General features: G+C 43.0%; 2 protein-coding genes across 6 annotated transcripts in view; both read left to right on the forward strand.

The window, feature by feature from the left end:
• LOC119909370 (NLR family CARD domain-containing protein 3-like) overlaps positions 1 to 15,991 on the forward strand; it is a 140,854-nt gene that overhangs the window by 71,718 nt on the left and 53,145 nt on the right. The window lies entirely within an intron of this gene.
• Positions 6,290 to 11,562, forward strand: LOC119909427 (cleavage and polyadenylation specificity factor subunit 3-like). Of its 5 annotated transcripts, none has more exons than XM_038727672.1 (7): positions 6,290 to 6,482; positions 7,077 to 7,140; positions 7,224 to 7,321; positions 7,575 to 7,703; positions 8,279 to 8,391; positions 9,703 to 9,840; positions 9,926 to 10,124. In XM_038727672.1, exons 1-7 carry the CDS (start codon positions 6,412 to 6,414, stop codon positions 9,964 to 9,966), a joined length of 654 nt encoding a protein of 217 aa, XP_038583600.1. In that variant the 5' UTR covers positions 6,290 to 6,411; the 3' UTR covers positions 9,967 to 10,124. The 5 variants fall into 5 exon arrangements, with proteins under 5 accessions (XP_038583600.1, XP_038583602.1, XP_038583601.1 ...); XM_038727671.1 differs by lacking the exon at positions 9,926 to 10,124 and adding an exon at positions 10,534 to 11,562 and having other exon boundaries at positions 6,293 to 6,482; XM_038727674.1 differs by lacking the exons at positions 9,703 to 9,840; positions 9,926 to 10,124 and adding an exon at positions 10,534 to 11,562 and having other exon boundaries at positions 6,292 to 6,482.

Genomic DNA, 15,991 nt, shown 5'->3' on the forward strand with positions numbered 1-15,991 from the left:
GGGCGTAAGTTTCATCTCACAGTAGGGGGGGAGTAAACATAAAATTTCACGAGAGCAATTTTTGAGGGGGACACAAATAATACAGCCAAAATTGTACTTGTAGGCCTATAGGATGCGTGTACACAGAGAGAAGTCTTACTACTATTTTATATATAACACAAAGCAATAGTTGTTTAAATATGACTTAAGTTCATAGGTTCACCACACAGCCGTATTATCATAAATAACTTGAGTCCTCTAGGCTACATAGTAATTTAGGTTTCTTCTGGGATAGAGGATGTTTCTTACACACACATATCTATCTATCTAATACACTGCTCAAAAAATACTAGAAACTAAAATAACACATCCTAGATCTGAATGAAATAATCTCATTAAATACTCCTTTCTTTACATAGTTGAATGTGCTGACAACAAAATCGCACAAAATTATCAATGGAAATCAAATCTATCAACCCATGGAGGTCTGGATTTGGAGTCCCACTCAAAATCAAAGTGGAAAACCAAACTACAGGCCGATCCAACTTTGATGTAATGTCCTTAAAACAAGTCAAAATGAGGCTCAGTAGTGTGTGTGGCCTCCACGTGCCTGTATGACCTCCCTACAACGCCTGGGCTCCTGATGAGGTGGCGGATGGTCTCCTGAGGGATCTCCTCCCAGACCTGGACTAAAGCATCCGCCAACTCCTGGACAGTCTGTGGTGCAACGTGGCGTTGGTGGGTGGAGCGAGACATGATGTCCCAGATGTGCTCAGTTGGATTCAGGTCTGGGGAACGGGCGGGCCGGTCCATAGCATCAATGCCTTCCTCTTGCAGGAACTGCTGACACACTCCAGCCACATGAGGTCTAGGATTGTCTGGCATTAGGAGGAACCCAGGGCCAACCGCACCAGCATATGGTCTCACAAGGGGTCTGAGGATCTCATCTCGGTACCTAATGGCAGTCAGGCTACCTCTGGCGAGCACATGGAGGGCTGTGCGGCCCCCCAAAGAAATGCCACCCCACACCATCACTGACCCACCGCCAAAGCGGTCATGCTGGAGGATGTTGCAGGCAGCAGAACGTTCTCCACGGCGTCTCCAGACTCTGTCACGTCTGTCACATGTGCTCAGTGTGAACCTGCTTTCATCTGTGAAGAGCACAGGGCGCCAGTGGCGAATTTGCCAATCTTGGTGTTCTCTGGCAAATGCCAAACGTCCTGCACGGTGTTGGGCTGTAAGCACAACCCCCACCTGTGGACGTCGGGCCCTCGTACCACCCTCATGGAGTCTGTTTCTGACCGTTTGAGCAGACACATGCACATTTGTGGCCTGCTGGAGGTCATTTTGCAGGGCTCTGGCAGTGCTCCTCCTGCTCCTCCTTGCACAAAGGCGGAGGTAGCGGTCCTGCTGCTGGGTTGTTGCCCTCCTACGGCCTCCTCCACGTCTCCTGATGTACTGGCCTGTCTCCTGGTAGCGCCTCCGTGCTCTGGACGCTACGCTGACAGACTCAGCAAACCTTCTTGCTACAGCTCGCATTGATGTGCCATCCTGGATGAGCTGCACTACCTGAGCCACTTGTGTGGGTTGTGTGACTGACTTGGAGTTACATTGTGTTGTTTAAGTGTTCCCTTTATTTTTTTGAGCAGTGTATATGTATATATATATATATATATTTATATTTCTAAATATATGTTTTGTCTATTTTACACCAAGTTTGTGATCTTTAGATTGCGTAAATCTCATCTTTGTTAGCACTTTCCAACTAAAAGTTTGACCGGTCTTTCAAGAACTCTCCATATTGAATCATATATCATTTGAAAGTTTTCTACAGCACAACGTTAGCTAGTCCAAATCAAGTCATATTCCTCGCCCTTTAAAGCAGTTAGAGCATCATCATTTTACACACAGGTTTTTTAAAATATCTTATCATCCTTATTTCATGTGGCATTTTATCTGTAAATATAAATAATCCATGAAAAACAATATCTTGATAAACTCTTCTGTAAATGTCTTGAGTCTTATCAATATGCTGGAAAATGGATTTGCCATACACAGACCTGTATGTGTAGCCAACAAAAGCACTTTCGTATGACGGTCACATCACGTACATCAAATCCTTGTGACTTTGCTGCAGGGGAATAAAGACACGAGAGACTGAGTTTACTTTCTATTGTGTCGCCTGAACAAAAAGCTCTTGTGAAAAGGATCAGGGTCCAGTCTGACCACCTCTTCCTCTAGTGAGGAGGAAACTTTGATATGTAGAGCAAGACACTTAACCCTTCGTTGCTCCAGAGGCGTCAACCTCTGACATGTATAGCAATTGTAAGTCTCTTTGGATGAAAGCGTCAGCTAAATGAATAAATGAAAGCAGAAAGTCAAATGTTAACAATAATATATATACAGTGGGGCCAAAAAGTATTTAGTCAGCCACTGATTGTGCAAGTTCTCCTACTTAGAAAGATGAGAGAGGTCTGTAATTTTCATCATAGGTACACTTCAACTATGAGACACAAAATGAGAAAGAAAAATCCAGGAAATCACATTGTAGGATTTTTAATGATATATTTGTAAATTATGATGGAAAATAAGTATTTGGTCACCACAAACAAGCAAGATTTCTGGCTCCCACAGACCTGTAACTTCTTCTTTAAGAAGCTCTTCTGTCCTCCACTCGTTACCTTTATTAATGGCACCTGTTTGAACTCGTTATCTGTATAAAAGACACGTGTCCACAGCCTCAAACAGTCAGACTCCAAACTCAACCATGGCCAAGACCAAAGAGCTGTCGAAGGACACCAGGAAGAAAATTGTAGACCTGCACCAGGCTGGGAAGAGTGAATCTACAAGAGGCAAGCAGGTTGGTGTGAAGAAATCAACTGTGGGAGCAATTGTAAGAAAATGGAAGAAGTACAAGACCATTGATAATCTCCCTCGATCTGGGGCTCCACGCAAGATCTCATCCCGTGGGGTCAAAATGATCATGAGAACGGTGAGCAAAAATCCCAGAACTACACGGAGGGACCTGATGAATGACCTGCAGAGAGCTGGGACCAAAGTAACAAAGGCTACCATCAGTAACACACTACGCCGAGAGGGACGCCAGGCGTGTCCCGCCCTGTACATGTCCAGGCCCATCTGAAGTTTGCCAGAGAGCATATGGATGATCCAGAAGAGGACTGGGAGAATATCATGTGGTCAGATGAAACCAAAATAAAGCTTTTTGGTAAAAACTCAACTCGTCATGTTTGGAGGAAGAAGAATGCAGAGTTGCATCACCATACCTACTGTGAAGCATGGGGGAGGAAACCTCATGCTTTGGGGCTGTTTTTCTGCAAAGGGGACAGGAAAACTGATCCGTGTTAAAAGGAAGAATGAACGGGGCCATGTATCGTGAGATTTTAAACCAAATCCTCCCATCAGTGAGAGCGTTGAAGATGGAACGTGGCCGGGTCTTCCAGCATGACAATGATCCCAAACACGCCGCTCAGGCTCCGTTAAAAAGCATTTCAAGGTCCTGGAGTGGCCTAGCCAGTCTCCAGACCTCAACCCCATAGAAAAGCTGTGGAGGGAGTTGAAAGTCCGTGTTGCCCAGCGACAGCCCCAAAACATCACTGCTCTAGAGGAGATCTGCAGGGAGGAATGGGCCAAAATACCAGCTACAGTGTGCAAACCTGCTGAAGACTTACAGGAAACATTGACCTTGAGTACTGACCAAATACTTACATTCCACCATAATTTACAAACAAATTCTTTAAAAATCCTACAATGTGATTTCCTGGATTTTTTTTTCTCTCCTCATTTTGTGTCTCATAGTTGAAGTGTACCTATGACAAAACAGACCTCATCTTTCTAAATGGGAGAACTTGCACAATCAGTGGCTGACAATACTTTTTTGTGTATCTATCAAATCTCAAAATAAATCATACATTGAAAATGTCATGCTTTGACAAGCAGCACATCTATTAAAGTAACAATGTTTTTCCACTGGTTCTCAGTTTGTGAGGAAATACATTTTGTTGTAATATTTGGGCATTTCTCCCAGTAAGTAGGGGAGTTTGTCTGATTTAGATCTCTCACGTTGTTACTGTTTGGAGCAGGTCTTTATTCTTTTACTACTCTGGAATGAAGTTGGTTCAATATAAACAAAAAAAGGACTTCTGCCATGTTGCTGTAGCTGAGCTTGCTACGTTTCTCCTGGTTGTAGCTTCAGTGTAGTGAAGCTTCATTTAATGTAGAGTTAACTGGTAGCTTGGCTCACTACATTTTCCAAGTGGTTTGTCCAACACTGTAAACACTAGTGTTTTGTTAATTATAAATACAATTGTTAAATATTTAAAGCAAAACAAATGCGCACATTTAGATGCATATAATTATTTGCTGCTGAGAGAAACACCTTCTCGGTGCCTTTATTCTCTGTTAACTTCATCATTTAGCCTCATCTGTCTCTGTGAAATACAGTCCTTTATTGATATGAAATTCCCAAGTCAGTTTTATTAAGTGCAAAATCACAAACTTGTCTCAAAGCTTTACAATCTGTACATCATGTGGCCTCTCTGTCCTCAGACCCTCTGTTTCTGACAGAAATTACTCAATACAAGTTGAATCTGATCTGAGAACAGTCTGGAAACAGTTTAGTTGTTCATGTGTGAATGCTGGTCAAACTGTTTATTTAGCGGGACAACATGCAGAGGACAATATTTGACATCCTGCTCTCATATTAGTTGTCTTCTTCTTCAGGTCCTTTTCTCAGACAGAAAGAATCCTGGAGACAGTTGACACAGATGAGTTTCAGCCTGTTTCTCTGTCACACTGACAAACTGAGGAACACTGCTTCATGTTGAACAGCAGTTAGGACTCATGTTGGATAGAAAATCACTCTGACTGTGTTTCTTCCTCCAGGGTGGACCATGGTGGAGAGCAGAGGTTAAAACCTGGTCTGAGGAAGTGTAAGTGTGGATTCAATCTGACTCATGATGACAAAACAGCACACAGTCAGTTTCTCTTAATACAAAGTTGATAGTTGTATTTATTCATTCAAACATTACTGACTAAATGCATCATTAAACTTTATAGAAAACAAAGAATAAACCTTCAGATGTGTCTGATGATAAACTGCTGCTGTGTTGTGTCTCGTTCTCTCCATCAGATCTCTGTGAACTCACACTGGACACAAACACAGTAAACAGAAACCTCAAACTGTCTGACAACAACAGGAAGGTGACACGGGTGACAGAGGGAGCAGCCATATCCTGATCATCCAGAGAGATTTTACTGCTGGGAACAGCTGCTGTGTAGAGATGGTCTGACTGGTCGCTGTTACTGGGAGGTCGAGTGGAGAGGAGGAGTTGATATATCAGTGAGTTACAGAGGAATCAGAAGGAGAGGAGACAGTAATGACTGTGTGTTTGGATGGAATGATCAGTCCTGGAGTCTGAGCTGCTCTGATGGTCGTTACTCTGTCTGGCACAATAACAGAAAAACGGTCCTCCCTCTCTCCTCCTCCTCCTCCTCCTCCTCCTCCTCCTCCTCTGGTAGAGTTACAGTGTATGTGGACTGTCCTGCTGGCTCTCTGTCCTTCTACAGAGTCTCCTCTGACACACTGATCCACCTCCACACCTTCAACACCACATTCACTGAACCTCTTTATCCTGGTTTGGGATTCTGGTTCTATGGTTCCTCAGTGTCTCTGTGTTCTGTGTAGGAGGGAGACAACTTCCAGTCCTGTGGTTTAAATGTTGGTGGTGGACGAGGCTTCACTTTGGTTAACATCTGGCTCACTGATTGTGCCTTTAATGTCAGAAATGTGTTTTCTTAGATGATCTCAGGGCTGAACTTGTTGTGTACAAACTGTGTTGACTCTGATTTTCACTTTAATAAAGTTTTCTTGGAGCAGCATCTAGTAGCTGCTGATGGCTGCAGAGCTTCTCATTTATTTCAATAAAGGTTTGAAGACAAAAACTCAACAAATAGTCTTGATTTATTCTGTTACTCAAGTACATTTCTTTTCCTGCTGAGTTTGATCCTCACAAAGGCTAAATCAAAAGATAAGTCAGGCAGGAAGGAAGTGAAGCCTTGAAGGTTTATTATTATTATCTGAAAAATATAGAGATATATAATAGGATTTAGTTTTTTCTCTCAATATTATTTTAATTATTTTATGAAATGAAGTTGTGTCAAACATAGTTCATGCAACATACTCCGGTACAGTAGGTGGCGTATGCACCTTTAAAAGTCATGGTTGCAATCTGCCATAAAAGAAGAAGAAAAACACACTCCCAAAGGTGGAACCAAAGTTACCAGCAGTTGTACCACACGGAGGTATTTCAGCAGGAGCCGGAAGTGAGTTAAAGTTGTGGCAACGCGCGGAATAGCTGAAGTTCTGAGTTAATTTAGTATTTGTGGAAGATTTGTGAGTTTATTCAGGTAAACATGGCATCTAAACGTAAATGTGACGCCACGGTTCCTGCGGAGGAAAGTGACCAACTGCTCATCCGCCCGCTGTGAGTTCAAACACAACGTTTACCTGGTTTAGCCTCCGTGGCTGCTGCTCTCTCACCAAACTCCATTCAGAAAAATACCAATTTAGTAGATCTTCCTTTTATCAACAAAGGCCAAAGCTTTTTTAACTTGCTATTTAAACTTAACTATTCATTAGAGGCAAGGCTTCATTTCGGCGCAGACCAAATGTACCAAACATTATTTATTTAAGAAGGTTTTCAACGTGGAAATCTAACCGCGAGACTTGACGTTAACTTCAACAACATTCATTAAAATCAGATGCTTATTGGTGGATTCTAGAAATTCTGAGTTAATAATTTAACTGATTAATTAAATTAAATAACGTATTTTTGCCTTTGCTGACAAAGTGTTTTAAAAGTGCTTAATTTTTGAATGGAGTTCTGCTTGATGTTCCTCTGGGGGCAGATATGCATCAGCTGGTCCTTCTGTTATTATTGGTTCTGCTGGGTTTGATAGCTGAGTTTAGTTTGTTAACGGTTCTTGGGGGAAGAGTTTTGTCTTTAAGGCTGAAACCTGAAACATCTGGATGTCAGTTAGACATGAAAGTGATGCTGTCTCTGTGTGTTTGTGTCCAGAGGAGCAGGACAGGAGGTGGGACGGTCCTGCATCATCCTGGAGTTCAAGGGACCAAAGATTATGGTCTGTTTTTAATCCCATCAGCTGCACAGCGTTCAGCTTTCAGTCACCTCAGTGTGTAAAAACGTGTGTGTGTTGTGGTTCAGCTGGACTGCGGGATCCATCCTGGTCTGGACGGGACGGACGCTCTGCCGTACATCGACCTGATCGACCCGGCTGAAATTGACCTGCTGCTCATCAGCCAGTGAGTTCCCAACATTTATCAGCACAGCAACCAGAGAACACTTTAATATACACACACTCAGCTGTACTAGCAGGTGGACTTTAATGTCCAAGTGTGTTGTTTTCCCTTCTCTGTACAGACTCGACCTGTGTATGAAATGTGCTTTCTAATCAAACTGCTTTGCCTGACATGATGCTGAGAAATCAGACCAACATAAAGGTCAGGGCTGATGTGGACCTGGAAACTCCTCAGTAACTGTTGCCCTCCCTCTCAGCTTCCACCTGGATCACTGTGGAGCTCTGCCCTGGTTCCTGCAGAAGACCAGCTTTAAAGGACGCACCTTCATGACTCACGCCACCAAGGCCATCTACCGCTGGCTGCTGTCCGACTACGTCAAAGTCAGGTAAGACCAGGACCCAGAGTCACATCAGACTCCCATACTACAGGGACCTGGACTCACCAGGACAGGATATGATGTACTGTGTTTAATATTCTTCTGTGTATACCATGTGGAGTATAACCTGCAGTACTTCAGCGTGTATAACCTGCAGTACTTCAGCGTGTATAACCTGCAGTACTTCAGCGTGTGTAACCTGCAGTACTTCAGTGTGTATAACCTGCAGTACTTCAGCGTGTGTAACCTGCAGTACTTCAGTGTGTGTAACCTGCAGTACTTCAGCGTGTATAACCTGCAGTACTTCAGCGTGTATAACCTGCAGTACTTCAGTGTGTATAACCTGCAGTACTTCAGCGTGTATAACCTGCAGTACTTCAGCGTGTATAACCTGCAGTACTTCAGCGTGTATAACCTGCAGTACTTCAGCGTGTGTAACCTGCAGTACTTCAGCGTGTATAACCTGCAGTACTTCAGCGTGTATAACCTGCAGTACTTCAGCGTGTGTAACCTGCAGTACTTCAGCGTGTGTAACCTGCAGTACTTCAGTGTGTGTTGTAGTAAAGCTGACCTGTTTTCTGCAGTAACATCTCTGCAGACGACATGTTGTCACGGAGACGGACCTGGAGGAGAGCATGGAGAAGATGGAGACCATCAACTTCCACAGTGCGGACGGTAACAAGTGGTGAACACAGCGGTGAGGTTCATTCAGATTTATTTAAATACGCTTTTTCCCACCACAATTTTGGCGTTGTCGGCTCGTCACACACGCGAGAGGACTCGGACACTCGGAGCTGCAGGTGAAAAACCGTATGGCCAAAATACGGGTGAGACGTTGAGGGCCTGACGCCTGAGTGTCTGAGGCTCCCTCACCGCTGTGATCCACAAAGAACCTGGTGGCTGGCAACACTCTCTTTGTGGTGAGTAGACTGTTCAGTGGAACGATTCTCGCTGCCTCTCAGGGTGAGCGTGACAGACGTGTCAGCAGGGCAGGCCTGGGGCCGCCGTGTGAATCGGCAAAGCTTTGTGTTAAAGGTACTATAGTCAAGAAATCACTGGGGGGCAGTGGATTTCTTATAGGTCTGGGACCTGCTGTTGCATCAGTTCTTTTGGGTCTGGGACCCACAGTAAAGTAGGGCTGTGTGAGTCATAGGACTCGCAATAAAATTGATAAAATAAAATTTTATTTTTTTATTATTTTACTTGGGGTTGCTGCTCCAGGTGATTACCAAGTAATTAGACAGTATTGTTGAATGCTGAATGTGTTCACTACAGATGTATGAATGAAGTGCGAATGAAAACATTTTTTTGAGTGGGCATTGCAAACAGCCTTGTGTGAATGAATTGCGACTGGGGGAAAAAAAACACTAACAGACCGTGTGAATGTTGAACAAAGGCTTTTTGTAAACGGGATAGGATTTCCTCAGACTACTAGCTTTGTTAACATTTAATAGAAACACGTAAGAATTTAGACATTATATAGATCTTGTGACAACCTAGAATTCAGCAGGTTTCACCACCGTGGAAAACCCCGGAAACGCCCATTTTATAAATGAGCCACACTGATTCGTTGCCGGATTGCGCGACAATTAAACCTCCTCCTTTTTGTTTTGTTTGTGCCAGAGAAACTGAACCAGTTTTATTTATCTTTTTTTTGCTTTGACTTCGACTGTAACACACATTTCACCCAGACTGTTGACGAAAAGGGGGGGTACATGACCTCAGTACCACTACAAGACCATGGGGGACGACTGAGACCTGGAGCTTATTTTTCATCCAAACTGCCTGAGAGCTGTGGCGGCTGCTGAAAAAGCAGCCATGGCATCACGTGACATTGTGGGTTATTCAGACTTGACATTGCTGGTTCCACATGCTGTCGATGATTTTGCTTGAACAAAAAACATCTCATCTCTCCACATCCAGGTGGCTGAGATACAAGACCGTGTTGCTTGATATATCTAACATTACTGCACTGTACTGAATCCTGCTACTCTCCTCCCAACTCCAGGTGAAGGACAGCCGCATGATTGTGTTGCAGTCATAGCAGAAACCTGCTCTCTAAGGGCAGACTTGCAGGAGACTCCTCTAACAAACCCAGACATGGAGTTGTTTGTGGACGGCTCAGCATCACGTGATCCAGCTCCTGGTAAAAATCGTTTTTGCAGTAACAACTTTGCATGAGACTATTTTGCATCATTTGTGCAACTAACAATGTGGGGCGGCCGATTCAGATCCCACAGGTGGCACACCCACCCCCAGACAAACCATTTGAGCACCTGCAAATGGACTTCATTGAACTGACACTGTCACAGGGGAAGAAATATTGTGTTGTCATGGTAGATATGTTCTCTAAAGGGGTAGAGGCATTTTCAACATCTAAACAGGATGCAGCAGCAGTTGCAAAAGCTTTGATAAGCCAGATCATCGCTGAGCGATCCTAGCTAAGATCTCCAGTGATAACGGCACACCTTTCATTAGCGCAGCACTGAAGAGTGTAGGGGAGGATATGGGGATTGATCTGAGGCAACATTGTGCTCATCATCCAGCTAGCGGAGGTGCAGTTGAATAAGAAAATGGCACATTGAAAAACAAGCTTGTTAAATGCTGTGAAGAAACAGGTTTAACATGGACAAAAGCTTTGCCAGTCGTTTTAATGCACATGAGAAGCCGGATGAGGGGCAGAGGGGGTCTCAGTCCTTTTGAAGTCCTATTTGGCAGACCATTGAACACGGGGATTGGGCCAGTAAAAAGACAACTCCCTGATACCAGCCAATGTGAGGATGAAATGTTGAGATATTGTGCTAATTTGTCCTCTGTGCTTTCTGAAATTCATATGCAGGTCAAAAACACCATCCCGAAGGCCGCAGAGAAGAAACTGCACGATCTGGAGCCAGGGGACTGGATTGTGGGAAAGGACTTCAGGAGAAAGGGCTCGCAGGTGGACCGGGCCATTTCAGATACTGCTAACAACAGAAACAGCAGTAAAAGTGGCTGAAAGAGCAACTTGGATTCACGCCACCCACTGCAAACGAGTGCCAAAGCAACCAAAAGGCCTCAAACCAGGCGAAGATGGAGATCAGTGATTGAGCTGAGCTTTCCCCTGCCTTGTGTTCCTAGGGAGGGAGGGGAGTGGAGGTCTCTGAGACCACCTAGAACCACTAATCTCCCAAACACTCACCGCGGGCACACTGAAACCAACAGATGGCTCTGGAGAGGTGACGGACCGAGACAAAACGGAGGCGTTGTTCTGCTCACTGTCATCATTTCCAAACATGAAAACAACAAACTTGGCCTGACTGAGGGAAAGTTCCAGGCCGAAGAGGAGGAGATGCACGTCCTCCCTGACAGCCCGGCTGGGCTGAAAGACAATGCATGGTATGCAACCACGATGACCACAAGAAAAGTAACCAATCAGAGCTGTTATGCGTGTGCACAGCTCCCTCATGGAGTGGGGAACTCCATACCAGTGAAACCCAGACCAATAAATGTTTCAGAGACACTAGGAGCCCTGTTAACCTTCACTCAAGGGTTTCCCAGGGTGGGCCGAGAAGTTAAGGATATGACCAAGACACTTAACTGTGTAACATCAGCATGGTCAACTTTAGGGTTAGGTTCTGGAACACGTCTCACATAACCACCAGATGTACCTTGGACATGGGTGTCTTTCTATAGATCCAGATTGAGTGTCCCCTAGGGAACACTGAAAGACACCATGTTTCTTTGATGAGATAGGACTCCGACCCTGAGACTAAGATAAAAGCTGCATGACCTGTTACGCTGCAGCTCACTCGGATGATACTCTCGGATGTGTATGTGTCCCCTTGAATTCCTTCTGCAGAAGACTTGAATAAAATTCACAGAAAGACAAGTGTTTGCTTTTTCCCACCGCCCGTCTACATTAAATCGACTGAAAATGCACATCTAGTGGCCGTTCATGTACACTGGGCATGCACGTGCCAGTGTAAACTTGAAGCAGATGGCGATTTGGCGAAAGAATAAAGTACTACAGACGAAGAACCGCAACAGGTTTTTATTTTGCATGGACCAATAACAAGCTGGGACTGTTACTGAATGCAACACGGGAGTTAAAAGCAGCGGTGGTGGCGGAAAACAGACTGGGAGTTGTCGCAAAGTAAACATGCACAGTAAGTGCAGGCTGTAAGTGTTATTTGCACGGTACAGAAAATTTTGATAAAAATACCAAAACTAAAACTCTGTCAGCAGCATCGTGTTTCTGCTTTGTATGACTTATAAGAGCCAATCAGAGAGTCAAACGTGAGCGTCTGCGTCATCGTTTCTAAAGTCTTCGTTTTTGCCCGTCTTCACTAAAACGCTACCTGGAGTTTAGAAACGTGAAACTGGGTCGGCAGCATTTCCAAACTTCTCCGTTTTAGTCTGGACGGGAGGTGCAAACGTAGCGAAAGGTCTCCGTTTTAAAACCAAAATGCAGAAGTGTGGGCGTAATATCGTGTAAAAATTCAAGACTTGGGTCAGATAAGAAAGCTTGAACTTTTACCAACATTTTTATTAACAACAAAACAGACCACACCAATTAGAATACAAAAGTTCCACCGGAGTGAGTCAGAGATCGGTGCAAAATAGAGCCCCATTCTGTTACCAGAACAGAGACCCGAGTTGACATGAAAACCATGAAACGACTGACTTTCACCTCCTTTTATAGTTCTGTTTCTTGGGATCACATCATCTCTTGGCTCTCTTTCCTACTGCACCTGGATCTGGGAAAGTCCAAGATTTTCACGTGCATCAGCATTTGGTGAGAAAGTCTCTGACTGTGCTGCTCCTCCTCTCTGTGTCCTTTGCATGCCCTCCGCTTGATCATACTTTTTCATCCATAACCTGACTCTTGTGGAATAAACTGGTGTTGTTTGTGCTCTGTGCTAGAAAAAGGACATTCTTACTGTGATGGACTATATTGATGTATGTTTTGTAATACAATTTTCACAAAATCTGCTTCAGACTAGCTAGAGAGAGTACAGGTGCAGGTCATATCACTAGAATATCATCAAAAAGTTGATTTATTTCAGTAATTCTATTCAAAAGGTGAAACTTGTATAATGTATACATTCATTCCACACAGACTGATATATTTCAAATGTTCATTCCTTTTAATTTTGATGATTATAACTGACAACTAATGAAAACCCCAAAATCAGTATCTCAGAAAATTGAATATTGTGAAAAGGTTCAATATTGAAGACACCTGGTGCCACACTCTAATCAGCTAATTAACTCAAAACACCTGCAAAGGCCTTTAAATGGTCTCTCAGTCTAGTTCTGTAGGCTACACAATCATGGGGAAGACCGCTGACTTGACAGCTGTCCAAAAGACGACCATTGACACCTTGCACAAGGAGGGCAAGACACAAAAGGTCATTGCTAAAGAGGCTGGCTGTTCACAGAGCTCTGTGTCCAAGCACATTAATAGAGAGGCGAAGGGAAGGAAAAGATGTGGTAGAAAAAAGTGTACAAGCAATAGGGATAACCGCACCCTGGAGAGGATTGTGAAACAAAAGCCATTCAAAAATGTGGGGGAGATTCACAAAGAGTGACTGCAGCTGGAGTCAGTGCTTCAAGAACCACCACGCACAGACGTATGCTAGACATGGGTTTCAGCTGTCGCATTCCTTGTGTCAAGCCACTCTTGAACAAGACACAGCGTCAGAAGCGTCTCGCCTGGGCTAAAGACAAAAAGGACTGGACTGCTGCTGAGTGGTCCAAAGTTATGTTCTCTGATGAAAGTAAATTTTGCATTTCCTTTGAAATCAAGGTCCAGAGTCTGGAGGAAGAGAGGAGAGGCACAGAATCCACGTTGCTTGAAGTCCAGTGTAAAGTTTCCACAGTCAGTGATGGTTTGGGGTGCCATGTCATCTGCTGCTGTTGGTCCACTGTGTTTTCTGAGGTCCAAGGTCAACGCAGCCGTCTACCAGGAAGTTTTAGAGCACTTCATGCTTCCTGCTGCTGACCAACTTTATGGAGATGCAGATTTCATTTTCCAACAGGACTTGGCACCTGCACACAGTGCCAAAGCTACCAGTACCTGGTTTAAGGACCATGGTATCCCTGTTCTTATTGGCCAGCAAACTGGCCTGACCTTAACCCTATAGAAAATCTATGGGGTATTGTGAAGAGGAAGATGCGATACGCCAGACCCAACAATGCAGAAGAGCTGAAGGCCACTATCAGAGCAACCTGGGCTCTCATAACACCTGAGCAGTGCCACAGACTGATGGACTCCATGCCACGCCGCATTGCTGCAGTAATTCAGGCAAAAGGAGCCCCAACTAAGTACTGAGTGCTGTACATGCTCATACTTTTCAGTTGGCCAACATTTCTAAAAATCCTCTTTTTGTATTGGTCTTAAGTAATATTCTAATGTCAGTTTTAATCATCACAATTAAATGAAATAAACATTTGAAATCTATCAGTCTGTGTGTAATGAATGAAGATAATATCCAAGTTTCACTTTTTGAATGGAATTACTGAAATAAATCAACTTTTTGATGATATTCTAATTATATGACCAGCACCTGTAGATTAAGTGTACTTCTCTGTTTATTCTCTTTTCTAAATAATTTTAACTCAATTATTTGCTCAACCCCTCAGCCTGTTTTTATTTTCCATTTAACTCTTTTAACCCTGATTGTACACTGCACTGTAACTTTTATTATTTTTTAATGTGTATTATTTCAATTTCCCTATGTTGCTTTTAAACTTTTTTTATATTTCCCTGTTGCTTTTATGTTTTATGTAAAGCACTTTGAATGACCTTGTTGTTGAAATGTGCTATACAAATAAACCTGCCTTGCCTTCTACATTTTCCTTTGCAAGTGTTTTTGATGCTGTATTGCTATCCCACTGTGCTTGCTCACTCATACACACGTGCAACTGTTGAGCCTGGGCAGTTAGATACAGAAAGGAGCACACACACCCAGAACTATAGAGTTTTAACACTGTGATCCTAACTTTACACTTTAAAATAACACTTTAAATGATGACAATGGAGACCACCATTGCTCTACTAATTAATGATAACAATTTAGGCTATAATGCTCTAAAATAATTCACAACACTCCCTCCTCTGAGGCTGTAAAGCCTCACACTTTATACACCAACACTGTGACCACTGAAAGTGGGCGACCTATTGTATTTGGCATCTGAAACCTATTTCTCAGACTTGCAGACCTTCAAGAAAATACCCAAATTATTGTTTACATGTTGTGAAATAATCAATAATCATGCGCTGGGCTGTTTCTGTTGCTAACACATTTGAGCAAGTTATAATGACAAGGAATTCCATTACTCCTCTCTCCTCCTCATTACCCTTTAAATGAGCTTATTAAACTATTAAACTACCTATACGTGCTATATTATAGTGAGATGTACCTTGTAAATGGTTTACACTCATGAAACAAATAATTTTATGCAGTGAGCTGTTCTTTCGTTATATACTTTAGCAAGCTAACAATTATAACAACACCTAATGTGTTGAAAGGCACACATCATATATCAAAACATCACAGGGTGCATAGTGAACTTTTTGTGTAACAATACAGTAACCAGACATAACAGTGTTTCAACAATCATTCATGTGACACTTCAGAATGGTGCAAAATGTCCGATAAACATGTATGATGTCCATATTGAAAGTTGCCTGTTGTACTGTGGAACTTACTTTGGCACTCAGGTTTCTTGGGGAACAGACTGGGTACCAGTTTGAGGGCACTCAGTCGTTTGTAGTTACAGTCTTGTTCTTCTCTTTGCTGGTTCACTTTGACTCAAGTCAAAGTCGTCTCTGCGGTGATGCAGGTCGCGCTTGATCTTGCCTGCTGCTGCGTCTGCCTCACGAGGCCTCATAGGAGAGTGGCCTCCTCTGGTCTTTGACTGGCTGTGAAGGATTATTAAACTTGCTTATCTGTATCTTACTATTACCAATAAGTGAATCCTACTGTTTGTAGTTTGGAAACTTTAAATATTGTCTCTATCTGAGGAAAATTTCAATCTTTTTCAACATGAGTTTGCTTCCTAGATATTATATTTGCTTGCAATTTAACCCTTCTAACCTCCTGTAAATCTGTGTATTGAATTGTATTGCTATTGGATGTTCAAATAGCTAATGTTGAAATAACACTATTATTCATTAGTACACCAAAATTCTTCCATACTTCCAACTAGTTAATAATAATTAATACTACCTACAAAAACAGAAAGAAAACATAAATTAACTCAGGTGTTCAACAAAAACAGAAAGAAAACATAAATTAACTCAGGTGTTCAAC

Source organism: Micropterus salmoides, unplaced genomic scaffold (genome assembly GCF_014851395.1).
Source record: "Micropterus salmoides isolate LMB-PRFRI ecotype aquatic unplaced genomic scaffold, ASM1485139v1 Ms_hic_scaffold_18, whole genome shotgun sequence".
Lineage (NCBI taxonomy): Eukaryota > Metazoa > Chordata > Actinopteri > Centrarchiformes > Centrarchidae > Micropterus > Micropterus salmoides.

Coding starts and splice junctions, on each gene's coding strand:
- LOC119909427 (XM_038727671.1), top strand. CDS start 6,412: ATGGCATCTAAACGTAAATGTGACGCCACGGTTCCTGCGGAGGAAAGT. Junction 6,483..7,076: donor CAACTGCTCATCCGCCCGCT/GTGAGTTCAAAC, acceptor GTTTGTGTCCAG/AGGAGCAGGACAGGAGGTGG. Junction 9,841..10,533: donor ATCACGTGATCCAGCTCCTG/GTAAAAATCGTT, acceptor ATTCATATGCAG/GTCAAAAACACCATCCCGAA.